This window comes from Manihot esculenta, chromosome 6 (genome assembly GCF_001659605.2).
Source record: "Manihot esculenta cultivar AM560-2 chromosome 6, M.esculenta_v8, whole genome shotgun sequence".
In the NCBI taxonomy this organism is placed as follows: domain Eukaryota; kingdom Viridiplantae; phylum Streptophyta; class Magnoliopsida; order Malpighiales; family Euphorbiaceae; genus Manihot; species Manihot esculenta.
In genome coordinates, this window is record NC_035166.2 from 7,045,480 (window position 1) to 7,072,998 (window position 27,519).

A 27,519-nucleotide genomic window follows, 5' to 3' on the forward strand; every position below is an offset into this window, starting at 1 on the left:
AATATTTTCATAAATATAAAGGTGGTAAAAATTAATTTAAGATTAAATTTAATTAGTCCAAGACAACTAAATATTTTTTCTAAATTATTTTTCTAACAGGGGCCTAAAAAAGAAAAAAGCCTCCAAACGGAGCAGTAGAAAGGTGGCAAGGGAAATTGCTAGGCCTAGGTCAAAGTGGACCTCATCGGCCCGGCCAGGCCTGGCCCAAGGTATTAACCCTTCCGTAATTTTAGTGTCAGCTTGGAAACTGACCTGTCGCCTGCATCACTCTTTTGCCTTTTCATGGTGATGACCAGCTACCCCTTTTTTTAAAGTACAAGACTATTACTCTCTCTCCCTCTGTGTTTTCCTGTGAAAGCTACTTTCTTCCGTGGCTGACTAAATGAGATATGCTGCTTCTTATTTTTATGAATTAATTAGTGCGTATTAGGTACTGGTGTGTTTCTGTTCTCTTCACTTTCTATCACTTCATAACTAGCTGCAAATGATTATATATTGATCTGTTTATGTACCCATAAAATGTTTTGATGAAGCCGAATGCATGAATCAGTAGTTTTTCTATAGAAATGGGGAAGCCAGTGAGGAGCTTTGTGTTAATTGTTTGTTTGTTAGTGTTTCTGTTCATCTTGTTGTTTTTGGTGTTCAACTTTTCTCATTTTCATCCCTCATTTAATGAATATGAAACCAATCGTAAAGTCCACAATTATTTTTCGAATTCCGATGTTAAATTTCACTCCCATCTCCAGTTGTTCCATCATTTTCGTCTTCATCTGACCAGCAGAAGCAGGTATTCTGTTGCCCAAGTTTTTTCTCCTTCTCTCTCTTCCCAACCCCTTTCTGTTTTTGACTTGTTCCCTCTTTTTTGAGTTGTTAACTGATTCATGTAGGTAATAGACCAAGTTGTAATTGCATGTATATGTGTGTATTTATGCATGTATCTAATGTTCCTTATTCAGTATATATTGTGATGTAACACCAGCATTATATGATTTAGAACATGATCACATGAATCCATATATAGTGTAATTGCCATAAATTCTAAGTATTAAGATGATGGATTCTACTGTGGATTTAAGACATTAATGTAGCTGTCCACTTTGAATTAGCGAAACACATATATTTTTACCTTTGAATCACAGCAAAAACCTTATAAGGTAAACCCAAGTGCCAAAAGTTCGCCTCTTTATGTGTCTGTTCAGTTATCTGTTACTGTTGTTCTCTCTGTCGGTTCTTTTCCTGGAAGTGCTTTGAAACCACTAAGAAGACCTAAAAGTGTGTTGAGATCTCTACAGGAAGGTAGCTGAAATACATGACAATGCTACGCCTTTGGTACCTGGGCGTTCAAATATGAGGAAGGACTGCCACATTAGGGGTCCTTTAAAGGAGGAGTTCACATTTCCAGCAAGTTCTGCTCCATTCAAAAATTGTCATGCCTCTACCATTGTTGAGGTTATGCAATTCAGTTAAAATTTTATTTAAGTTCTTTTACAGTTTTTCCTCAACAAAAGTTTAATAGATATGGCTGATGCATGTGGCTTTTGCAGGTGGACAAAGATCATTTTTTAGTTGCTTATTTTGGGGGTACCTTGGAGGGAGCACCTGATGTGAAGATTTGGTTACAAACATACAAAGTAATCTTCCTCTGTGGAGAAATTAATTACTATATTTAACAAGTCGATGGATGATTAAACTTTTGATGATGCACTGATGCATCTGATATTTGCAACATATATATATATATATTTCACTTATATGATTCTCACTAACTAGTAGCATATTATCTGCAAATAGCTATTTCTTCAACTGGTAAAGTGTGATACATTTCCAGCTTAGAAGTGGCATCAAGTTCACTATTGTGTGGCTTAAAAAATTAATATAAACTGGGAATATTAGGATAGTTCTGCATTTAATCTTTGAAATTTTAATCGTGTCTTTCATTTTTCATTTTAAATAAAACTCACATGTGAATCAGGTTGATTGTCTTCTATTTCATGCAAAGTAGCAGGTATTCTCTTGAATTTATGTTCTTGTCAATGAATTCTTAATGAGTTGTTATTTTTTTGACAGGATGGTACTTGGCAATCACCCGTCATTGTTGATGAACAATCTGAAGTTCCTATGTGGAACCCTGTATTATTCAAACTACCATCAGAGGAGTTGCTGCTATTCTATAAAATTGGTCAAGAAGTTCAGAAGTAAACTCTCCAATCTCCATGTATTTCTCTTTAACTTTCCAGTTTCCAACTTTCCAAGTCATGCTTTTCCAAATCAGTTATTTTTTAAAAAAAGTTTTTTATGAATTTCGTGTGTTTCCATCTGATACGAGGGCCTAAATATACTAAGGCTCCTTTTGGATACATGTGAATTTCAAATGAAGAGCTACTTGAATTTGATGTTGCCTTGAAATTTTATATCTCTTAAGTTGAAACACAAATTCAAATTCTCTATCATTTCAAATGTACACCTACTCAAATGGAGCCTAATATTATTTCCATACATGGCATGGAATTTAGAATTCACACATTATTGAAGTTTTTGCCAATTTTACTACAAGATAAAAGTCGAAGCCACATGGAACAATTGCAATTCTAAATTTGCCAGACCATAATCCTACTGAAGTTGAATAGAACAAGAATATCTGATAATCCATTAAGCCAATTATAATTGTGCATATTGGCACTGTCAACTATTTGCTGTGTCATGTTATTTATTTATTTTTTTTTGCAAGTACTTGCTGCTTGTAATGAAGTGTAATGAAGTATATTTTTTGCTTCATAGTCTTCAAGTTTTTGCGATATTTTATTTAATTGCAACAATTTTGCTTTAGGCATATGAAATCTTGTTATATTATATTCTACTTTACTTTCCACTATGAAATAAGAGTTTAGGTTTGGCTATTAAGTACAGGTGCATCTTCTCTCTTCCTGCTCACAGTTGGCTTACTGAATTTCAGATGGAGTGGGTGCTTGAAGCGATCATATGATAAAGGTATTACTTGGACAGAAAGAGAGCAACTTCCTCCTGGTATATTAGGACCGTCAAAAAACAAGGTATATTTTGAAAATGAAGCTTATCATAATATATGTCCATCTCAGGAAGGATGCAGCTCTATTGTTACTGAATCTGATGTGATGCCCCTGAAATGTGCAACTCTTGTGCAGCCTACCTTGCTAGAAAATGGGCTCTTGCTTTGTGGATCATCAGTAGAAAGTTGGAATTCTTGGGGCGCTTGGATGGAGGTCGTAAAAACTTCACTTGCACGAGCTCTTGGAATCTAGTATTGTTTGAATAGAGCAGTACATGTATTTTGATGGCTCAAATGGAACAGGTAACAGCAGATGCTGGAAGGTCATGGAGAAAGTATGGTCCAATCTACATTGAAAATACACCTCTCAGTGTGATTCAACCAGTCCCATTCCAGACTGCAAATGGGACATTGCGTGTTCTACTCAGATCCTTTGAGGGCATTGGTAAAATTTGTATGTCAGAATCCTATGATGGTGGCCTCAATTGGGGCTACGCAATACCTATGGAGCTCCCCAACCCAAACTCAGGTTAATAATCCAGACTCTGGCTAATAGTCAAATTCTGCACTCTGCAATCTGATAAGTAAAGGCCTATAGTGATTTTTACACGAGTAAACTGCCTCTTGTTTGTAGTTAAAAAATTATTCCTATTCTGACTCGTTTTTTATGGTTTAGCAAATGTCAATGTATTTTATGGTTATCTGTAGATGTGCTGCTATTTATTTCTAGAATATACAAATCCTATTTCAACTAGCATATCGAGAAGAAAGCGGAATACCAAACAAAAGAAGTACCAATGTTTGTGAAAGTAGGCTATCTATATTACCTTGTTTTTCCATTGGATGACAATATGCTTTTATGTTCCAGGTATTGATGGAGTTAAACTAAGTGATGGCCGTATCTTACTAGCGTATAACACAATCTCAAGGGGTGTGCTTAAAGTTGCTGTGTCTGAAGATGATGGGGACTCGTGGTATGATGTTATTACATTGGAGGAAAATCCAGAAATGGAATTCTCCTATCCAGCAGTTATCCAGGCTAGTGACGGATCTATTCACATATCTTACACATACAATAGAACACAAATCAAGGTATGTAGTGAAATAGGAAATTAGTTTATTATTTACAGAGCTTGCTAATGCTTATTTGTTCTAGCACTCTTTGTGAAGATCTCCAAATAGGAGATCAAACCACTTCTGACTTTTTTTTTTCTTCGTAGCATGTTGTCCTTCAGCCAAATTAATGAAAGCAACATTATTGCGGAATCAAATGGTATGTTCCTATCACCATTCTGTGACTAATGAATAAAGAAGTTACATCTTTTACCTCTTATTTGGAATCAAAGATTTTACAAGAATTCAATTTAATTCATTTCTTTTTTATCACGTTTCTTGTTTGGAATGGAAGAATTCATACCTTTTTTAACTCAAAAAATTTTCATTTAAATAATGTTATAGAGCAGATCGGAGAGAAGAAATTGTGTATTTGTATTCTTTGAATCAATGGTATATATACAAATTACAAAGCATTAATATGGAAACTACATCAATCACTTAGTATGTAGTTAAACGTATAACAATGTCTATATTTATGCTATTTATAGATATTATAACACTCCCCCTCGTGCTGGAGTAGAGATGTTAATCATACCCAACTTGTTATAAAGATATTCCACTCTAGGCCCATTTAATGCTTTTGAGGATAAATCACCTAGTTGTTTTCTTGTCTTTACATGTTCGGTAGAAATTATATTTTCTTGTAGTTTCTCACGGATAAAGTGACAATTCACTTCAATATGCTAATTCCGCTCATGGTATACGAAATTCATTATCACACCAAAGTTTTGCTGGTGAAGAGGGACTCAAACCAACTATTGCTGCTAATAGATGGTTTATCCACACATTTCACATGTGGATTGAGTCATAGCTTTATATTTAGATTCTATTCTTAATCTGCGTACCACACTTTGTTTTTTACTCTTTCAAGGTACTAGATTTCTTTCAATAAACACTCAGTAGCTTGTAATATACATTTTATCACTTCTGAATTTGGCTCAATCAGCATCTGAAAAATACTCAATGTGGACGTGCCCATGGTCAATATATAGTATACCTAGTCCAGGCAAGATTTTAAAATTGCGTAACGATTGTTAAGTAATGAGTTTTAATTTCCCATTAACGCGTTTTACAGTGCCTCCTTGTGATTTATAATAGTAATGGCCATTACGACTATTACTTAACGGTAACGGCCGTTATCGACAATGAAATAATGGTAATAGCCGTTATCAATAATTCAGATTCCTTTTTAACCTATTCTCTATTGCTCCTTTCCTGTTCTTATATGAACCTACGCGTTCCGGCAGCTGTAAAGCCATTTTCTCAAGCTTTCTCTTCCTTTTCCCTTTTAAATCTCAAACTTTCTAACATATTTCTCATAAATCCATCATAAACTGCTTAATTTCCAATTTCGAAGCTAATTTCTTCTAAAAGGTGATTTTAATTTTTTGTATTGTAGTTTTTAGTTGTTGATTTTACTTTTTATGTATAATTTTTGTGGACTAAAATGTTAGATTTGTATTAAAATTATACTTTAAGTCATTAGTTTACCCGATCTATAAAGATTATGTATTTTTTTTTATTTTAAACTAATTTTCAGAAATTTTTTATTAAATTAATATTGTAAAAGTATTTGCTTAATTTTTAGTTAGTATTTGTTAGCTCTAGTTATGTTTGATAATTATAAATTTAACATTTATGTTATTTGCATTAAATAGAAAATAATTTTTGGAGGTGGATTAAAAAATTGAATATTAAAGTTTTATGAAAAATTATGTTTTTGTTAAAATTAGAAGTTTTAAAAATTTATGTTTTGTTAAAATTAGAAATTGAAAATAATTGTTTTTGTTAAAATTAAAAGTTTTACAATGTTATTTACTTATTTAGATTAGGACTTAGGATTTAGGAAGTTAGAATAGGATTAAATGTATAACTAGCTTAGTTCTACCTTTCTATGTTTTGATGCTTTGATATCTTTTTAATTTTTGTGAACTGATATTAAATATATACATTGAAAATGTCTTGTAAAAGTGGTTCTCGTTCTATTTAATGGGTAATAAACAAGTGATGATATTGAATAGAAGTTTGCAATACTTACAGAAAAAAAAGAGAAATGATTTATAATTTCTACGGAAGAAAAATTAGGATAATAAGATTGAAGTTGCATTTGACCAATATACATGGTCAAGTTGCAGGATGTAGTGAAAGTTTTTTTTTCAAGTTAGGAAGGATAAGACAAGTGTTTTGAAAAAATATCAAATAGCTAAAAAAGATAAGAAAAAGAGAAAGAGAATTAGAAGAAGAAATTAGGAATATAGATAGAATTGATGATGATGATGAATAGGAGGACATAGAAATGGAAATAGCTAGATGGGCGAGTATGAGACAGTTGAAAGAGATGAATTTAGGAGGAGAACTAAATACAAATTTGATGTTGGGCAGTAATAGACAAGTGTTGAGTCATTCCGTTATTACACGTGAGAGAGGTTGAGAAGCATAAAAATATGCAGAAATATCTACACTAACATCTCGGGTGGCTACTACAAAAGTTGAGTTAGAGAAAAGCAGAGCTTAATTAAAAAAACCAAATTAAAAACTAAATGATCGAAGACAAAAAAAGAGTAGAAGGCGTTTAGGAATTTTGTCATACGTGATAGATTTTCCTTCAGCATTGTTGAGTCACTAAGAATAGCAATAAAAATTAGGTCGAATGTATCTCCACCTGGTGCTTTTAAAATTGCAGAAATATATATGAAAAATGAATACAATAAATTGAAAAAAATATATATCCTTATTTGATGGGACACGGAAGGAGAGGAGAGTTGCTGTAATGTGATGATTTGAGTGGTGTAATGTGATGATTGGAGTGGGTCATGAGCATTTGGTCGGTTTGGTTCAAAATTGAACCAAATTGAATAAAAAATTGAAATTTTAATATTTGTGAAAATCGAACCAAATTGATTTTAGGTAGAAATTTAATTGAATCAAAATTGAACCAAATTGAATAAAAATTTGAAATTTTAATATTTGTGAAAATCGAACCAAATCGATTTTAGGTAGAAATTAATTGAATCAAATCGGTCTGATTTAGTTCGATTTAATTTGGTTTGATCGGTTGGGCTTTTTAATAGGTTTTTTATTTTTTACACTCTATTTTTAGTTTTCTAAAATTTAATTGAAATATTTCAATCTGAATTATAGTCGAATCTTTCTATATTATCAAAAATGATATACTATTATTACTAATCCGTTCGGTTTGGTTTTTTTGATTTTTTTCTGACTAAAATCGAATTGAACCGAAATAATCGAAAATATTGAAACTAAAAATTGAATCGAATTTCTCAATTAATTCGGTTCGATTGGTTTTTTTAATTTGAATCGAGTCCTGCTTATCCCTAGCCAACACGTATGAGTATAGTTAATTTCTTTGTCCACTAAAATAGAGGCATATTATTCTACAAGTTTGATGCATCCATGTGAAACATAAAGATGGAAAATATTACTTCAAGATTATAAAGAAAGCAGTGGAAAAAGTTGGCCCTGAAAAATTTATTTTAGTGGTAATGGATAACAGAACCCCTATTAAATTAGGGGGAAAGAAACATATGAAGAAATTTATAGACAATAAAGATATTATTTACTAGATTTGCCACAAACTTTATTGTTTTGAATTCTATTGTTCGTTATAGAATGGGACTAAAGAACATGTTCAAATCAAAGCAATGAATAATGTGTAAATATGGATAAGCAATAAATGATTAGCATATGAAGTCAAGGAAATTGTGCTTGGTCTAGGTAGTGATAGGAGAAACTTTTGAAGAAGAGCACAATATATAAAATTTCAAGAATTTGTTCTAAAATTTCAAGAATCTGTTCTGAAGGTTTAAAATTAGTTGATGGAGATGAAAAAGCCAACAATGAGCTTTATATATGAGGCAATGAAACAAGCAAAGTTAGCTATTAAAAAAATTTTAAAAACTATTTAGAATATTGGAGAATAATTAATTATAAATTGAATTTTTAATTACCTCATGACTTACATACTTCTGGTAAGAAAATTGTATTATAATTTAGTTGTTTAGAAAATTGAATTATTAAATCAAGAAAGAACTTATTATCTATTTTTATATTTTATTTTGTAGATATTTTTTAAATTCTCAGTATTAATATGACCCGCATGATATTGGAAATGATATGATATTATATTGGATTTAAAAAGTGTGATTCAATGTCTAGAGATGAATTTAGTAAACTAAGAAAAATCATTAAATCAACCAAGTAACATGTAACATGTTAAGTCCTAAGTGTTAGCGTTATCTAGAGATGAATTTAGTAAACTAAGAAAAATCATTAAATCCACCAAGTAACATGTTAAGTCCTAAGTGTTAGCGTTATCTAGAGATGAATTTAGTAAACTAAGAAAAATCATTAAATCAACCAAGTAACTTGTTAAGTCCTAAGTGTTAGCGTAGTTGAAGTGTTGAAAGTTAACTTATTATATTAGAAAAAGATTAAAAATAATTAGAATTTGGAACATGTAGGTCCTCTTTACGAGACAAAGTGGAGAGTTTTGAAATGGCTTGTCGACTTTCGTGCAAAAAACAATTAAGTTTACTAACTCTTGTACTATATTGGTATAATTAATATAAAATAAGTATATATTATTTTAGTTCATTCATTTTCATATAATTATATTTATTAAAGTAATAAAAATTTAAAAATATGGTGGATTGATTATGAATAAGGGCACTTGAATTAAGAAAAATTACTATTAAAGTATTGAGCCAAACAACCTCAACTTTCAACTATGAGAGAAATTAAAGCGCATTTCCTCTTATCCATACAAAGACAAACAAATTTAAGTATAAAACATTACATGTACTTGTCTTTATGCATTATATATGAGGCCGAAAATAAGAAATATGATAAGAAAAAGCCAACAAGAGTTAAATAGGAGATATGATTCAATTAATTTGTGAAGAATTTTAGGAGAAATTTTTAATTATCTTCCAATTGAATTGATCTTTACAAAGTTTGAGTATTTATACACAAAAAATCAACCTAATTAGAAATATTTATAATAAAAATAAAAATTTCTATAATCAAGCCTAATTAGAATCTCAAAGATCTGAATCCTCCTAATTAGGAACCTTCTATGTTGGTAAACAATCTCCTTCTAGTTGGTGCATAGAAATCACACATGTCCAACTTGCAAAACAAAGTGTGATGGGTCTTGTTACTGAGCCTCAAAACATATCAGCTAGCTATTCATTGGAAGTCACATGATCTAATCTCAATACACCATTTATTAACTTCTCTTTAATGGAGTGTTGATCAATCTTTATATGCTTCGTTTAGTCATGTTGAATCGGATTGTGAGTTGTACTGATGGCAGTTTTGTTGTCACAGTACAAGAGCAGTTTGTCCCTCTCTAATAGTTTCAATTCCTTCAACAATGTCTGCAACCATAGAAGTTCACAAACTCCTTGTTTCATCGTTCTATATTCTACCTCAGCACTTGATCGAGCAACAACACTTTGATTCATACTTCTCTAAGTGACAAGATTTCCTCCCACAAGTGTGCAGTAACCACCAGTCGACCTCCTATCATCAAGGAATTCAATCCAATCTGTATCTATGAATGCGTGTATGTGGATGCGTGTATGTGGAGATGATCCTATTTAGAGAATAGGAGATCATTTTCAGGAGAAGACTTTAAGTATTGTAAAATGTAAAAAACAGCTTGCATGTGAGGCTCACGAGAATAATGCATAAATTGACTGAATAAGCTGACTGCATATGCTATGTCTGGTCGAGTATGTCATAGATAAATCAGTCTGCCTACCAGTCTCTGATATTTGCTAGTATCTACTGATTCATCAATCCCTGCATGTAGCTTGTAATTGCTCTCAATAGGAGTTTCTGCTGTTGGTTTACAGTCTAAAATATCGGTTTTTTCTAAAATATCCAGAATGTATTTCCTCTAAGAAATAAAGATTTCCTTCTTTGTTTTGACATCCTCCATTCCTAGGAAATATTGAAATTTTTCTAAATTTTTAATTTCAAATCCCTAAACTAAAAGCATCTGTTCAGTGTCATCTCCTATTATTACTATGTCATCAATGCAGACTATGAGAAGAGTAATTTTACTCTTGTGATGTTTGATAAATAGAGTATAGTTAACATTGCTCTGTTGATAGGCAAAGAAAATTATAGCTCTGCTGAATCGTTTAAACCAAGCTCCGGGTGACTGCTTCAACCCATACAAAGTCTTTTTTAGCTTACATACCCTTGTGTTTTTTCATCAGCAAATCCAAGAGGGATTTCCATATATACTTCCTCCTCTAAGTTTTCATAGAGAAATGCATTTTTCACTTTAAATTGTTGTAGGTTCAGTCAAGATTGGCAGCGCAATATAGGAAAATTCTGATTGAATTCATTTTGATAACAGGGACAAATATTTTCTAGTAATTCACTCCATAGGTTTAAGTATATCTTTTGGCAACTAGTCTGACCTTCAATCTTTCAATTGATCTATTTGCTTTGTTTTTCACAGTGAATACCTATTTGCAGCCCATTGGTTTTTTACTAGGTGGAAGAGACATAGGTCTCATTTTTAGTCAAGGCTATCTCTATGACCAAACTGCTTTTCTCTGAACAATTAGTTTATTTAGATCATCAATGGGATCAAGGTTTAGATTGACTTACCAGAGGATTCATGACAATGAGTAGGCTGCACAATGATTTTTTCTGCTTCTGTTGTATCTCATCTTGAGTGTCTCTTAAAATTTGGTTTATCTAAACACCTAATTATATTTTAATGATCACCAATAGTCTCCCTCTATACAGTAGTCTCCTCAGAGTTATAGGATAAGGAACCATCTCTTTTCTCTCATTGTTCTCCTCTTGAAGAGGTGATAGGATAGTCTTCAGTAAGGTTCAGTCTCTCTAACATAACATCTATACTGATAAAATATTTTATAGATGGAGGGTGGTAATATTTCTAACCTTTTTGTGTGGAAGAGTATCCAACACACATTTAAGAGTCATCGGATCGAGCTTTTCACCTGACTTAATATGAACAAAACACATGTACACATGATACCATGTTAAATTTGGGTTAGGCCTAACTCACCCCAAAAGCTAGTTCAAGAGGGAGGAGTGTCTAAGACTCTTATAAGGGACATATTACCTCTATTCCAAACCGATATGGGATTCAACAAGTAATGATATGGCCCTGTGCAAAATTTTCAAATCAATTTGCAAAATTCATAAAATGACATGATATTGATTGAATTTGCAAAAAATAATGTCTTGCAGGTTCTTATTGGTCTTGGCTTTGACCTTCTGAACTTTGATCATTAAGGTGATGCTACTGATATTGATAGTATTGTTATGGATCAAAACTGAATAAGGAACCATACATCATTAGGATCACGATAAGTTGGTTGTTGAGGATATGATGAAACTGACCCCTCCTAATGAGGGTAATATGAATATGTAAGCGGATAATTTGTTGGATACAACACCTCTCTAAATTGGTTATGGAACCCATAATTTAATGAAGAAGTATATTCAATTGATGAGCTATTACCACCATACATAAAATTTGAATTATACGTACCATAACCGTATTTCATAATTAGATGAATCAATTAAACCCTCCTTATATGCAACACCTTTATCCCTTATTTAGGATGTTCCAACACTACTAGTACTAGAATTGTTAGAGCTCCTTGATCGTTGATATGTACATTCTGAAGATGGTTTTGAAGATGGTTTAGAAGCAATTCTAATTTTACTTTTTTTTTACTAGGTGAATCTTGTGAACTATGACTACCACCTCCTTCAACTGAGATTCCTCTTCCACCTTGATCACCACCATTATTATCATATCACTAGAGCGGTATAAAATAAAAGAATTATAACGAGTATCACTTTGTTGTTCTTGAGTTTGAGTGGCAAAGTCAAACAGTGATAGAGCATTTTTATTAATACCTCTTTTTCATCCTCCAGCCATGGATTTAATTGCCCATCAAGTAAAGGAGATTCTCTTCTCTCCAACCAAGAGTTTAATGGATCATCTTCTTTAAAAAACTTTTATCTAACTCGGTCTCATGCTGTAGTGCACAAAGACAAGTACACGCAATTTTTAATACTTTAATTTATTACCCGTCTTTGCATGGATAAAGAAAAATGTGCTACAATTTCTCTCGCAGTTGGAAACTGAAGTTATTTGGCTCAACACTTTGATAATGATTTTTCTCAATTTAAGAACACTTTTTCCATATTTGATTCACCATTCAGTTGTAAAATATTTTTAAATTTTTATTATAATAAACATAATTGTAGGAAGATGAATAAACTAAAATAATATATACTTATTTTATATTAATTATACCAATATAGTACTTGGATTAGTAAACTTAATTACTTTTTGTGTCAAAGTCATTTCAAAACTCTCAATTTTGTCTCGAAAAATTAGAGCGCAAATGTTCCAAATTTCAATTATATTTAACGTTATTCTAATATAATAAGTTAACCTCAACATTTCAACACTTAAACTATACTTAACACTTAAAACTTATCACTTGATTAAATGTTTTTCCTTGATTTACTAAGTCTCCCTATAGACGTTGAATCACATCTCATTATCATTTTCAATATCATGTGAGTCATATTGAGAGGATTTAAAAAATACTTTAAAAAATAAAATATGAAAATCGATAATAAGTTGTCCCTTAATTTAATAATTTAATTTTCTAAGCAACTAAATTATAATACAATTTTTTACCAACAACATGTAAGTCTTATGCAATTGAAAATTCCATTTATGGTCATTCATTCTCCAATATTCTAAATAGCTCTTGAAATTTTTTTGAATAGCTAACTTTGCTCATTACATTGCCTCGTATATGAAGCTCATTGTTGGCTTTTCATCCTTATCAACTAATCTTAAAATCCTTAGAAGAGATTCTTAAACTTTGATTATTTGTTGTGCTGTCCCAAAAGTTTTTCTCTACATTGCCTGAATCAAGCACAATTTTCTTGGCTTCATATGCTGGACCATTTGTTGCTTGTTCATATTTGCTCATTATCCATTACTCTGATTTAGACATGTTCCTTAGCTCTATCCTATAATGAACAATAGATTCTAAAGTAATAAAACTTATGGCAAATCTAGTGATGCCTGGTCAAATAATATTTTTATTGGCTTTTGAATTTCTTCATATAATTGACTATCTAATTATAATTATAAATAAGTTGGGTTATTACTTTAGCTTGGTCAATTATTTTCTTCACTCTTCTTATTTTCAATATCTTCTAAAATCATATAAATACAATAAGCACTAGAAACATTTCAATATAAGTTAGAGAATTTCTTCATTAGTTTCTTTCCCGTTAATTTAATAGCAACTACGTTATCCGTTTCCACTTGAATAACTTTTTTACGGCTTATTTCTTCAACTATTTTCTTCATAATTTTGAAATAGTATTCTCCATCTCTATATTCCACATTGGATGCATGTTGTGGAACATTGTGCATCTATTCAAGTAGATTAGAAAATTAACTATACTCATATGTGATGGCCTATTCCAACCATCACACATTATAATAACTATCCTCTATTTTCATATCCCATAAAATGAGACTATATATTTTTTCATTTCATTATACTCATTTTTTATATATATTTCTGTAATTTCATAAATATTGAGAGGAGATACATTAGGCCTAATTTCTGCTACTGTTCTTAGAAGTGACTTTGTTCATAGTGATTCAATAATGTTGAAGGGAAGCTTATTATGTATGACAAAATTCTCAAATTTCTTTAACATTTTCTCCTTCTATGTCTTTAGCCATTTAATTTTTAATTTTGATGCTTTCGTTAAACTATTATTTTCTCTAACTCAACTTATATAGCAGTCAATCGAGATGTCAGTGTAAGATACTTTTGCATATCTTTGTGCTTCTATGCCTCTCACGTATAGTAGGTGAATGATCCAATATTTGTCTGATACTACCACCAGTATCAAATTTGGATTCAGTTCTCCTCTTAAATTCAACTTTTTTCAACTTTCTCATGTTTGTCTCCCCCTTTCTATTTCTATTTCAACTTTCTTAAATTCATCATTGACCAGCTGTGCGCTGTGCGACATCTACAAGTGTATGGAATTGTCTCAAGTAATAAAGAGGGGTAAAGAGGGAGTAGAGTATCGTATCAACAAGGACGGGAAATTAAGTATCAAAATATTTGTAAATCTAATTATTGTTTTGACCACCAACTGTGAAGAATGATTGTAAACTTGAAATAAAATTATAAAATAAAATTAAACACTCAACAAGGCAGAATTTGTAAAACAATTAATATTAAGTATCAGGATACCTTGATTTTACTTGAACCTAATTCAATTAATTCATTTGGTTAATAATCCAATTTTAATTACCAAATCTAAAGTAATCCTAAGGTAATTGACCCTCTCTCCCCAATAAGACAATGCTAACTAACTAAAGATTATCACCTATCTCCCAATAATTTGATAATTCTCAAATTAATTTCACAAACACTGTGATTATTTTGTCTAAGGCTCTACAGGTCAAATCTTCATTCCCAATTCAATTAATATTCTTGTGATATTCAATTTCCAATTTAGTCTTAAAACATTCCCTTTCAGTATTAATTTCAGGATAAAATCATTTGAAGTGTCCCGTAGATACTCAAAAACATTAATCTCAAGAATTGAATAATAAATTGGTAAAAAAATCAATTCAAATGAATTAAAGAGAATAAATAATTCAAGCTACATCAAGTCCCGTAGCAAAAAATTTTAGTTGCTCATGTTCAAGAATTTAACAATAAACTCTTTTGAGAAATTATCCAAAATCATCCTAAAATAATTGTGAGACAATAAATCAAAAGAATAAGAGAAGAAAGAAACACTCGAGATGAATTTCGCCTTCTAGATCTTCCAAATATTCCTCCTTGAGTTATTCGCGATTCCTGCCGTGTGTATGTGTTTAAAAGTGGGCAAAAAGTCATTTACTCTCTCAATTATGATGTATTTATAGCCTTTGGAGACTCCTAATTCGTGCCTTTGGAGACTCCTAATTCGTGGCCCTGATAGAAAACATAGAGAATTTGGATTTCTGGCAAAAACATGAAGTGGAGCGCGTGGAAAATAGCGAAAGACGGGATAGACTATGAAAACACGGATCTATCCCATGTTTTATATTAGATGATTCGGCTTCAAAATTTATTGTCTAGAGAGAAATATGGGGTAGAAAGCAAAAATACGGGCCAGAGAGAGCTGCCCCATATTTTTGCCTGTTTTCTCAGAATCTCTCCAAATTGTTCTGGATTTCTCTTCAAAGTGTCTTCTTCATTTCTTGACTTGTTTTGACATGTAAAAACACTATAAATGAAGTGGAAATATGAAGTAATAGACTAAAAGTAAAAACTTAAAATTAAATATAAAAATCTAATAAAGCTAATAAAAAATCAGTTAAAATAGGTGCATGTGGTTCTAAAACTATATGAGTAAAATGTATAAAATTTCACCACATCAAATATATACAAACTTAGAGTTTTGCTTGTCTTCAAGCAAAAGAAATAGAGAAGAACAAATGAGGGTATGAATTTCTCAGTTGTATGATCAACAGAGTGCAATAAAGTTTCTCTCTATAATTATGTTAAATTCAAGTAAAAGAACATAATTTCAAATAACAACTCATTAAAACTTATTCATTCATTAATATTTAGCAAAATTCAAATCTTGTAATTAGATATCCATAATTAAATCACATAGTACGCATCATGTAACTAAAGAATAGACATATACTTACTGATATTTTAACTATCTCCAGTTAATTTCTATACCTGAAGCTTTTTTTCATTCTCCGATCCTAAGCAAATTCATCACTTTATTATTATAGTACTCACAATTAAAGAGTCAGGAGGACTTCACATGGGATAAAGATGGATACACGGTAAGACAAGGCTATAGAAAGAAAGACAATACACAACAAAATTAAATGGAACTCAAACACATGACTTAAATATTTATTTATTTATTTATTTTATAATATTTTTCTTGAGTTGATACTTGTCTTTTTATGCAAATACCTATATTTGTGATGCTGGTATTCGGTTATCAACAAATCTAACTACTCAATATGTTTTGCATATTCTTAATTTGAGCTACCATTTGACGTAAAAGTATACATGGAGCTTATGCCCCCTCTTAATTACTAAGTAATTCAAAACATTGGAGTAGAAAGTTACTTTTATCTCTTTCTTTTTTTTTAAATTTAATTTACATATCCAACTTCCATTCAAAAGTTTTTTTTTTTTTTCTGGTAAGTCCTATAAGGAAAGGAAAATAGGCTAAATGATAAAGTTTCAAAAGAGTAAACAAAGAATACTCGAAAAGGGTAGCTAAGGTCTAATGGTCAAAATGAATAATTTTTATATCATTTCTCTATGGTATGAGCACTTATTATTTTTAATTCATGAAATCTGTTCTAGATTGGTGGGGTAGTATATATGTCAAGCTTGTACATGCATATTAAATGGTACATGATAAAACACTATATAATCTACTTATGGATACATATCTAAAAGCAATGAACGAACTAAGCTACACAAAAATGCACAAGATTCAGAAAAAGAAAAAAAATTCCAACACAATCATTAAGCTTAATCAAATGCACAAAGTTTATTATACGGCTGAAAAGGAAAAAAAAATTATGTGAAAAATGAGACAAAAAAAAACAAAAAACCAAGATACAAAACTATACTCTCAAACTTATTTTTGACGTTGTCCTCAATGTCATCATAAAACAAATAAACACATAAGTAATGAAGGTAAAGTGTAATGAAGGTAAAGTAAAAGGACGAGGAATACTCCCTTTTAAAGTATGCTTTACTCTTTATTAATCTCTATTGATCTTGAATCTTATAATAAAAAAATAATAATAATTGTCAAATAAGTTTAGGAGATTAAACAAAAATAAAAATAAAGAAATAAGAATAAAATAAAAAAATAAAACAAAATTAAAACTTAAGTTGCCTCTTAACAAGCTTTTAATTTATAGTTTTTAGTTAGACTTCATGTATTAGAAAGTGTCAAATAACACTACATATGGATCTTGATTTGTGATATCCTTAAGATTGATAAGATTTACAATAATTCTGCACATAGCACAAATAATTCTTGGCTTTAAACAATCAACTTGGGAAAAGAACTTCAATTTTCGTTTTAACTCTTGGAGAATATTATAAAATGAGGATGACACTATTGGAAAATAAAAATCGTCAGGTGGTACATATGGTACGTTCATCAATGAGCTCAAATTGATGGTCTCGCATGTTTCTTTATCCATCAATGGTATTGTCACATTCTCTTTCAATAAGCACTCTTTCTCCCTGTTGATCACTACATTGGAGAGTTGATCAAAATGTTCTTCTAATTCATCTACTTCTATTGTTACATTCTCTTTAGATAAACAATTTTTCTCCATATGGTTCATTGCACATATTTCTTCACCTACCATTGTTATTATTGACTCACATCCAAGAAAGCACTTTGTCTTCATATTGATCACTGCATTAGCCAGCTGCAGCCAACTGCTCAAATTGTGCCTCTAAATTCTCTGTAACAACTTGTTGGTTTCGCAGGTTAGATTTAGTTTCTCCCATGAAATTTCTGGTTTCTCCTATAAATTCTACTGTGATTTTAGATATTGTTGCAACTAATTCTTCTAGCCTTGATTCCTTCTCTTCTTAGTAGTCAAATGGTTGATTTGCTTTTGTTGGATGGGAGATAGGAGGAGGATATTGGTAGTCAAAATCTGCTTTATCATCCCGTAGGTAAATTGCATCATCATGGCTTCTATGTAAAAGATATCTACCAGTGACCAAAGCTCCTTTGTCAATCCAACTTCTTATTTCAACCTCCGATCCTTTATAAAAGTAAAATGTAAGAGACTCATTTGAAAGGCTGTGATTGGAAAATTGTGCAACCAATTCATTAAATCTATCCCAAGTAGCATAAAATGGTTTCAAGCGTTGTTGAACAAAATTTGTGAAGACACATTGATGAAAGCATAAATATCTCACAATAAAATAAAGAATTTAATATAAAAATGATTACAAAATAAATAAATAGCACATCTATAATAAAGAAGAGGAAATAAAATAAAATAAAATGTCTAAAGTAATAAACAAAATTTACTATTTTGATATTAATGTTGCCAGTCTCCGGCAACGACACTGAAAACTTGATAGGTTGTGTGCGTAGCGATATCCACAAGTGTATAGAATCATCTCAAAGTAATAAAGAAGGGGTAGTAATGCGGAACCAGGATCAAAATGTGATAAAAAAACCCCGTCACACAACTTGACAAAGAACAAGATAAAGATATCTTTCAGAAGGTTGCTCTACTACACCCCTAACCAACCAATGTGATTAGAAACATAGATAATCAAGCGAAAGTTGCTCTACCACACCCCTAACCAACCAGTGTGATTATAAATATAGATAATCAAGCGATTCCAGCTTCGAAAACGCCACAAGAAATTTTTGATAAGTTAACTAAGCATGGAGGAGATCCATATCAGAACGCCACAAGGTTAAACCTTGATAAGTTGCCAAATAATGGAGAAGAACTGAATATTGTTCATAAAATCATCTTTATTCATTGCTTTCTATGGCTGCCACCTTAAGGGTGTTTTTATAGCCTTCAAACCCTAATTCTATTGTAGGAAGGTGTAATTACAATATAGGAAGGGTATCTAGTCAAATAGTCAAATCTGGATTACATTAAATATCATTTTCCTAAATTATCTTGGAGAAATCTCCTTCCTAAATGGGCTGCACGAATTTGGCTTCTAGTATAGGCCAAATTAATTTAAAACAAATCCCACAAAATATTAAAATACCAAAATAATAAAATTGGCCTAAATGCAATTTGGCCATACATCTATTATGCGATCTGAAATTGCGTTGTGCGTTTACATGTGTTGAAGAGAGTGTGACTTGTTTCCTTATTCTCTCAAGCTTCCCAAATGTAGTTCTCATCTCGTAAGCCTTGAATTAAGCGATGATAACTTGATTTGTCATGATTTGGAGTTTCCCATTTTAAATCTTTGAAGCATCGTATTATTTATTTGCTCGTATCATTCTCTTCTTCTTCGAAAATATTCGTCCTCAAATCTTCAACCATAATGACAAGAAAAGAATCGACAGACATGGGATCTTCTTTGAATTCAGTATGACATTTTGCGAATAAAACACTAAACTTTGACATCTCTCCTCTTTTTTCTTTTTTTTTTAAAAAAAAATCAAACAACTGAAATGATTTTTTTTTTCACTCTTTTTTTTATCACACTTTTTTAAAAAAAAAAAACTCACTATTAAAATAAAAAAAAAATTCTTCTTTTTTTTTTATATAAATATAACTGAAATTTTTTTTTAGAGAAACTATAAGATAAACTGAAATAAAAAAAAATAAGATAGAGTAAAAAAATAAAAAAAAAACTTACAAAATAAATAAATATAGATAAATAGGAATTTATCTATCACCGTACTCTGATACCAACTGATGCGGAACCCAGGATCAACATGTGATCAAAAACCCGTCACATAAACTTGACAAAAAATAAGATAAAGATATCTTCCAGAAGGTTGCTCTACTATACCCCTAACTAACCAATGTGATTAGAAATATAGATAATCAAGTGAAGGTTGCTCTACCACACCCCTAACCAACCAATGTGATTAGAAACATAGATAATCAAGCGATTCTAGCTTTGAGAACGCCATAAGAAATTCTTGATAAGTTAACTAAGCATGGAAGAGATCTATATCAGAACGCCACGGGGTTAAACCTTGATAAGTTGCCAAATAATGGAGAAGAACCAAATATTGTTCATAAAATCATCTTTATGCATTGCTTTCTATGGCTGCCACCTTAAGGGTGTTTTTATAGCCTTCAAACCCTCATTCTATTGTAGGAAGGTGTAATTACAATATAGGAAAGGTATCTAGTCAAATAGTCAAACCTGGATTACATTAAATATCATTTTCCTAAATTATCTTGGAGAAATTTTCTTCCTAAATGGGCTACAAGAATTTGGCTTCTAATATAGGCCAAATTAATTTAAAATAAATTCCACAAAATACTAAAATACCAAAATAATAAAATTGGCCTAAATGCAATTTGGCCATACATGTATTATGCGATCTAAAATTGCGTTGTGCGTTCACATGTGTTGAAGAGAGTGTGACTTGTTTTCTTATTCTCTCATGCTTCCCAAATATAGTTCTCATCTTGTAAGTCTTGAATTAAGTGATGGTAACTTGATTTGTCATGATTTAGAGTTTCCCATTTTAAATCATCGTATTATTTCCTTGCTCGTATCAGGTAGCGTATCATATTCATTGGGACTGGAAATTAAGTACTAAAATATTTGTAAATCTAATTATTATTTAGACCACTAATTGTGAAGAAAGATTGTAAACTTGAATAAAATAATAAAATAAAATTAAACACTCAACAAGGCAAAATTCATGAAATAATTAATATTAAGTATTAGGGTACTTTGATTTCACATGGATCTAATTCAATTAATTCATTTAGTTAATAATCCAACTTTAATTATCAAATCTAGAGCAAACAATCCTAAGGTAATGGACCTCTCTTCTGAGTAAGACCAAACTAATTAACTAAATATTATCACCTATCTTCCAAAAATCTGATAATTCTCTAATTAATTTCACAAACACTGTAATTATTTTGTTTAAGGCTCCACAAGTCAAATATTCATTCTCAATCCAATTAATATTCCTGTGATACTCAATTCTCAATTCAGACTTAAAACATTCCCTTTCAGTATTAATTTCAGGATAAAATAATTCAAGTATCCCGTAGGTACTCAAAAGCATTAATCTCACAAATTGAATAATAGATTGGTAAAGAAAATCAACTCAAATAAATTAAAGAGAATAAATAATCCAAGCTACATCAAGTCGCCTAGCAAAGGAATTTAGTTGCTCATGTTCAAGAATTTAACAATAAACTCTTTTGAGAAATTATCTAAAATCATTTAAAAATAATTGTGAGACAATGAATCAAAATAATAAAAGAAAGAAATACTCTAAATGAATTTCGCCTTCTAGATCTTCCAAATCCTCCTTTTGAGTTCTTCGCGATTTTTGCCATGTGCATATGCTCAAAGGTAGGCAAAAAGTCCTTTAGTTTTTCAATTACGATGTATTTATAGCCTCTTGAAGCTCTTAATTCGTGGTCCTGGTGGAAACACAGAGAATTTTAGACTTTTCACAAAAATATAGAGTGGAGCGCAGGGAAAATAGCGAAACACGGGGTAGACCATGAAAATACAGGTCTACCCCGTGTCTTATACGGGATGATTCGGTTTTAAAATTTATTGTTCAGAGAGAAACATGAGGCAGAAACAAAGACACGGGATGCCCCATGTTTTTGTCTATTTCTTCATAATCCCTGTAAATTGTCACGGATTTCTCTCCAAAGTATCTCTTATATTTATCATTGGCTTCTGTAAGGCATTGTTGTACTTGCTTGAAAACATCCATGTGCTGCTTTGCCAAGTTGCTTGCTGCAATACTATTGTGAGAACCTGTGGAAAGTGCAATAAGATCAACTGTATGCGCTGGGACTTTCCTGTACACAACAGCAAAAGGTGACATCTTTGTGGAGCTGTGAACAGCACTGTTGTAAGCAAATTCTGCTTGGGCAAGAGCAAGATCCCAAGCAGTTTTCTTGTTACTGTAGATGCAGCGCAGAAGATTGCCAAGTGTGCGGTTTACCACTTCAGTTTGTCCATTAGTTTGGGGATGGACAGCACTGCTGTATCGAAGTTCAGTTCCAAAATGTTTTCATAAAGTCACCCAGAAGTGATCTAGAAACTTCACATCTCTGTCAGAAGTAATGGTCTTGGGGACACCATGTAAGCGAACAATCTCCTGGAAAAACAGTTTTGCCACATGAGAAGCATCATTAGTTTTCTTCCAGGGAATTAAATGCGCCATTTTGGAGAACTTGTCAACAACAACAAAAATGGAATCAGATCCACATTGAGTACGTGGAAGACCAAGAACAAAATCCATAGAAAGTCCTCCCAAGGATGTGCTGGAATAGGCAGTGGAGTGTATAAGCCTGTATTCTGCGAATGTCCCTTCTGAGTTTGACACACTGGGCACTTTTGAACCATCCGACCTGTATCCCTTTTTAATTGTGGCCAGTCAAAACGCTCTTCCAACCCAGCAGTAGTCTTGTCATGCCGCAAATGACGACTCAAACCTCCTCCATGGATCTCGCGAATCAGCTTTTCCTGCAAAGAAGATCGAGGAATGCATAACCTGTTCTCCTTAAAAAGAAAGCCATCATGTATCAAGAACCCATCAGTAGGCTGGTGAGTCTGGACTCTAGCCCATATATCAGCAAAATCATCATCTGTAGCATACAAATCCTTCAGGAATTCAAAACCTACAACCTCCTAATTAACTGTAATCAACAGAGCAGCCCTCCTACTCAAAGCATCTGCCACCTTATTACTATGGCCAGCCTTATGTTTGATGACATAATGAAAGGCTCCAAAGTAAGCTGCCCATCGAGCATGCATCTTATTTACATGTTTTTGAGTTTTAAAATGGATCAAAGATTGATGATCTGTGTGAATAATAAACTCTCGCCCCATCAAATACTGCTCCCAAGTTTTAAAAGGCCGGAATACTGTATATAGCTTCTGCTCATAAGTAAACCACTTCTTTCTAGCTTCATTTAGTTTCTCACTAAAGAAGGCAATAGGCCTTTTAGACTGTGACAACACTCTACCAATTCCAACTCCACAAGCATCACATTCGACCTCAAACAGTTTATCAAAATCTGGTAGAGCAAGAATAGGGGCAGAAGTAAGCTTATCTTTAATCTCTTCAAAGCTCTTATTGGCAGCTTCAGTCCATGCAAATTTTTGCACTCTCTCTTTCTTCAAGCAATCTGTGATAGGGGCAACGATGCTGCTGAAATTTCTGATAAACCGTTGATAGAAAATAGCAAGACCATGAAAGCTGCAAACTTCAGAAATAGTTTTGGGGATGGGCCAATTTCGTATTGCTTCTACCTTCTTCTCATCAACATGTATCCCTTCTGCACTAACAACGAATCCCAGGAACAGCATGCGCTTTGTCATATAGATACACTTTTAAAGATTAATAATCAGCTCACTTTCTTGCAATGCTGTCATGACTTGACGGAGATGCTGTAGATGTTCTTCCTCACTATGACTAAAAATCAAGATGTCATCAAAATAAACAACCACAAATTTGTGTAAGGACGCAAAACCTGGTTCATGAGTCGCATAAAAGTGCTAGGTACATTCGTTAAACCAAAGGGCATAACCAGCCACTCATACAAGCCTTCCTTAGTCTTGAAGGCAGTCTTCCATTCATCTCCCTCCTTGATCCAAAGTTGGTGATAGCCACTTTTAAGGTAAATTTTAGAAAAGACTTTAGACCCGGATAGCTGATCTAGCATGTCATCCAATCGTGGAATAGGAAATCGATATTGAACTGTAATTTTGTTAATGGCCCTGCTATCCACGCACATTCTCCAAGTCCCATCTTTCTTTGGAACTAATAGGGCAGGTATTCCGCAGGGGCTAATGCTCTCCTAAATATGCCCCTTCTTCAGTAATTCTTCCACCTGTTCTTGGAGGATTTCACTCTCCTTTGGACTCATCTTGTAATGAGGCAGATTCAGTAATTTTGATCCAGAAATGAGATCAATCTGATGTTGGATATCCCACAGAGGTGGAAGCTTGGATGATTTCTCCACTATCTTAGGAAATGCCTTCAACAGCTCTTTGACGGGTGGTGGTAAAGAGGGTGCATCCTCCATTATACCTTTTGCTCTTACCAATAAAGCCAGTGTGCCTCCGGATCTCTCAACTGCGCCTGATAGCCTTTGCACTTCCGTGGAAACAGCAACAACAGTCTTCCCTTCCACTTTAGAATGTTTCGCAGAACCGGAAGGCAAGATAGTAATCTTCTTTTGATTCCACGTGAACATGTATGAATTCTTCTTCCCCTTATGCAAAGCATCAACGTCGAATTGCCAAGGGCGACCTAGCAAAATGCCACAGCAATCCATATCCACAACATCACAATTAACAGGTTTAGTATAAGATTTACCGATCGAGATAGGCACGCTGCAGATTCTGTTGACCTCAATTGTCGAACCTTCCTTAATCCATCCGACTTTGTATGGCGAAGGGTGAGGCTGTGTATGCAACTGTAATTTCTCTACCAATTGCTTAGTTATCAGATTCTCACAATTGCAGCTATCTATAATTAGCCTGCAAATTGCCTCTCCTACTCGTCACTTTGCCTGGAAAATCTTCCTCCTTTGTGTTTCATCCTCCTGTTTTGTTGAGCATAAGATTTTCTTCACCACATAGGTGACCTCTCCATCTTCAGAACCAACAATAGATCCACCATCGTCATCCACTTCCTTGTCAGTTTCAGCCACCTGCTCAACTATATTAACCTGTCGGCGGTCAGTATTAACTCCTCTACGTTCTGGACAATTATTTGATCGATGATCAGATTGCCTGCAGCGGTAACATATGTCTCCTGTTGGCTTCTGATAAGAATTAGTTCTGCCTCCTTTGTCTGTTGTAGTGGTGAGTGCCTTTCCTTTATTGTCTCTCCTTTCTTCCATGGTATTCTGAGGATTGCCAGAATTTTCAACCTTAGAAGACTGCCTGCTGTAATTGCCTCTATATTGCTGCGTCCCTGTTGAACCAGAATTTCTGTAATTGAAATTCTGGTTGTACTGCTGTCGTGGCTGCCAATCAACACGCTCTTCTGCCTTTTTTGCCATCTCAATAGCGTCTGTCAAGGTGAAAATCGCAGCTACTCCCATCATACAACGAATTTTGTGATTCAGGCCCCTCTGATAATGAGCAACCTATTGGGCTTCATTCTCACAGTTTTCACACCTCGCCTGCAACCTCAAAAACTCCTCGGTATATTCATTCACCCTTCGGTTCCCCTGTACACAGTCATGATATCGATTATACAAAATCTGAGCGTGATCGCTAGGCAAGAACCGTTGTTCAAGCATCTGCTTCATCAACACCCAGTTTCATATGGGCTCTAGCCTCCTTCGATAGCGTTCGTTTTGAATCGAATTCCACCAGGCTGCTACACCCCCTTTTAACTTATAGGCCACAATTAGAACCTTGCGCTCTTCTTCCACGTTCATAACTTCAAAGAAACGTTCAACCTCTGCCAGCCAATTAAGAACAGATTCCACATCTAACAAACCAGAAAAGTTTTGAAGGTCTACCTTGATCTTGTAACCTTCCTGATAATTCTGTTGGGGATTTGCAAGCACAGGATTGGCGACCATAGGATTGGCGACTGGTTGGGGGTGTGTGGCGGCGGCGGGTTGGTGGATTCCTTGCTACAGGGTCAGTTGTCCAATCATCTCCTTCAATTCTGCCAAAGATGCCTCAATCGCAGCAATTCGCGCCTCTTGGTTATCTGCCATGGTTGAACTTTGCTCTGATACCAATTTGATAAAGGACTATTTAGATTCAGGAGTTTTAACCAATATCGTTTGGCCAAGACGAAATAAGAGAAAATATAGGTTAAAAGACAAAGTCTTATTGAAATTTCTCAAAGATTAAAAAGTATGTTTCTAATAGCCAAGGGAGGTTATTTATAATAGAAATAAAACCCTAATATGCAAAATTACGAAAATACCCAAAATATCCAAAAAAAATAATTAAAATACAAAATTGACCCCCTAAACGATGGAATTTCCATATCGAACTTTGTCGTCACACTTTTGAAAGTCGTGCGTCTCGAAATTTCCTTTCCGAAAAGCTATCGTGGGTCTGTATCGGACGTCAGCAGCAAAAGTTAGGTCTGGTCTAAGTCTGCCGTAAAGTCCAAGGCTAATTACTCTATATCAAAATCTCTACCTATAATAAGGGTCCGATGTTTGATGCTGATCTCTAGTCACCTAAAAATGCCGAGGAGAAGGATTTGATAAACTAAGTCAAAATGTTGGATGAAATTTTGCCACACTTATAGGAAAAAAGGGAGAGTTGACTTGTAATTTTTGTGGTAAGAAAATAATTGGGGGAATAACTCGCTTGAAGTAACATTTGGCTAACATACCAGGGTAAGTTGTTGGTTGTCAAAAAGTTTTTGTCCAAGTGAAAAATGATATGGCCAATATGTTTAAGAGTTTTGTTGAGCAAGCATCAACAACGACTTCTAGATTAGCGACCGCTGAAATTGAATATGAAAAACTGAGAAATTGAATATGAAAAGCTGAAGTATGAAGTAACCAAAGATTAAAACCAAAGGGCTTAAGTCACAGAAATAAAAGTTACTTAAAACTTTTGATAATTTTGTTATCCATAATAGATTGTCTTTCAGTGTGGTTGAGTCACCCTGAACGACGCTATTACTCAGAACAGCTACTGAAGTAGGACATAATGTATCACCATATTCAGCATATGAAATCTTTGAAGTGTATTTAAAAAATGAATATAAATAAATGAAGAAATATTGCTCTATTTGAATGTGGAACAAGAAAGAAGTTACCATTATGTGTGATGGACTCCAGTATAATTAATTTTTTGGTCTATTCTTCTCGTGGGACTGTTCGATAAGTCCATAGATGCAAGTAATGTTGAAAGAAAATATGAAGATTATTACTTCAAGATCTCAAGCAAATTCTCAATAAAATGGTAGGGATTAAATTCTTTTGGTTATGTCAAACTTAAGGACTATATTATAAATTACTCATTGGTTTTCGTTACTTCTTACCCACTTATTGAAACAGTACCTAATTTCTTATCTACTTATGCTGAGTGGCAGAACTAACCTTTGTTATTATGTGATTAATTGACAAATTCTTAGAAGAGCATCCATCCTGAATTAACCTTTTGCATGAAAAAAATACACAGATTATTTTGATGGTGAGTTGAAGCCAATGTTAAGGCTTTGTCATAACAAAAATCACAGAATGCCAGAACTGAACTGAACTGATTTGCTGCAAGGATAAAACCAGAAATTTCTGCAACCCAGGTTTGAATTAGTTAGTTTTGGTATTACTGAAGACAACAAGGTGATCTTTTGGAAATGGAAGTGACTTGATTTCTATAATCATGTCTTGTCTGTGTTTGTTTTGGTACATAAGAAATATTTTAATCACAGAGTGTATTTTATAAGTGTGAAGTTAACTTCTTTAAGAAACAGAGCTGCTGTTATGTGGCCTTTGTTATTATTATTTTTTAAAAATTTCTTAACTGCTGAAGTTTGAACAAAGGGAACTGATAATTTTATAAAGGTTATAAACCATGGTTTGATTTGTGTTA

At 32.9% G+C, this 27,519-nt stretch overlaps 1 protein-coding gene across 5 annotated transcripts; it reads left to right on the forward strand.

The window, feature by feature from the left end:
- Positions 1 to 259: 259 nt before the first annotated feature.
- LOC110618205 lies at positions 260 to 27,519 on the forward strand. Of its 5 annotated transcripts, none has more exons than XM_021761311.2 (10): positions 260 to 313; positions 1,293 to 1,449; positions 1,545 to 1,631; positions 2,068 to 2,195; positions 2,954 to 3,050; positions 3,162 to 3,239; positions 3,329 to 3,554; positions 3,894 to 4,117; positions 4,246 to 4,298; positions 27,109 to 27,519. In XM_021761311.2, the coding sequence occupies exons 2-9, from the start codon at positions 1,348 to 1,350 to the stop codon at positions 4,267 to 4,269; spliced, it is 966 nt and encodes a 321-aa protein (XP_021617003.1). In that variant the 5' UTR covers positions 260 to 313; positions 1,293 to 1,347; the 3' UTR covers positions 4,270 to 4,298; positions 27,109 to 27,519. The 5 variants fall into 5 exon arrangements, with proteins under 5 accessions (XP_021617003.1, XP_021617000.1, XP_021617002.1 ...); XM_021761308.2 differs by having other exon boundaries at positions 293 to 430; XM_021761310.2 differs by having other exon boundaries at positions 301 to 436.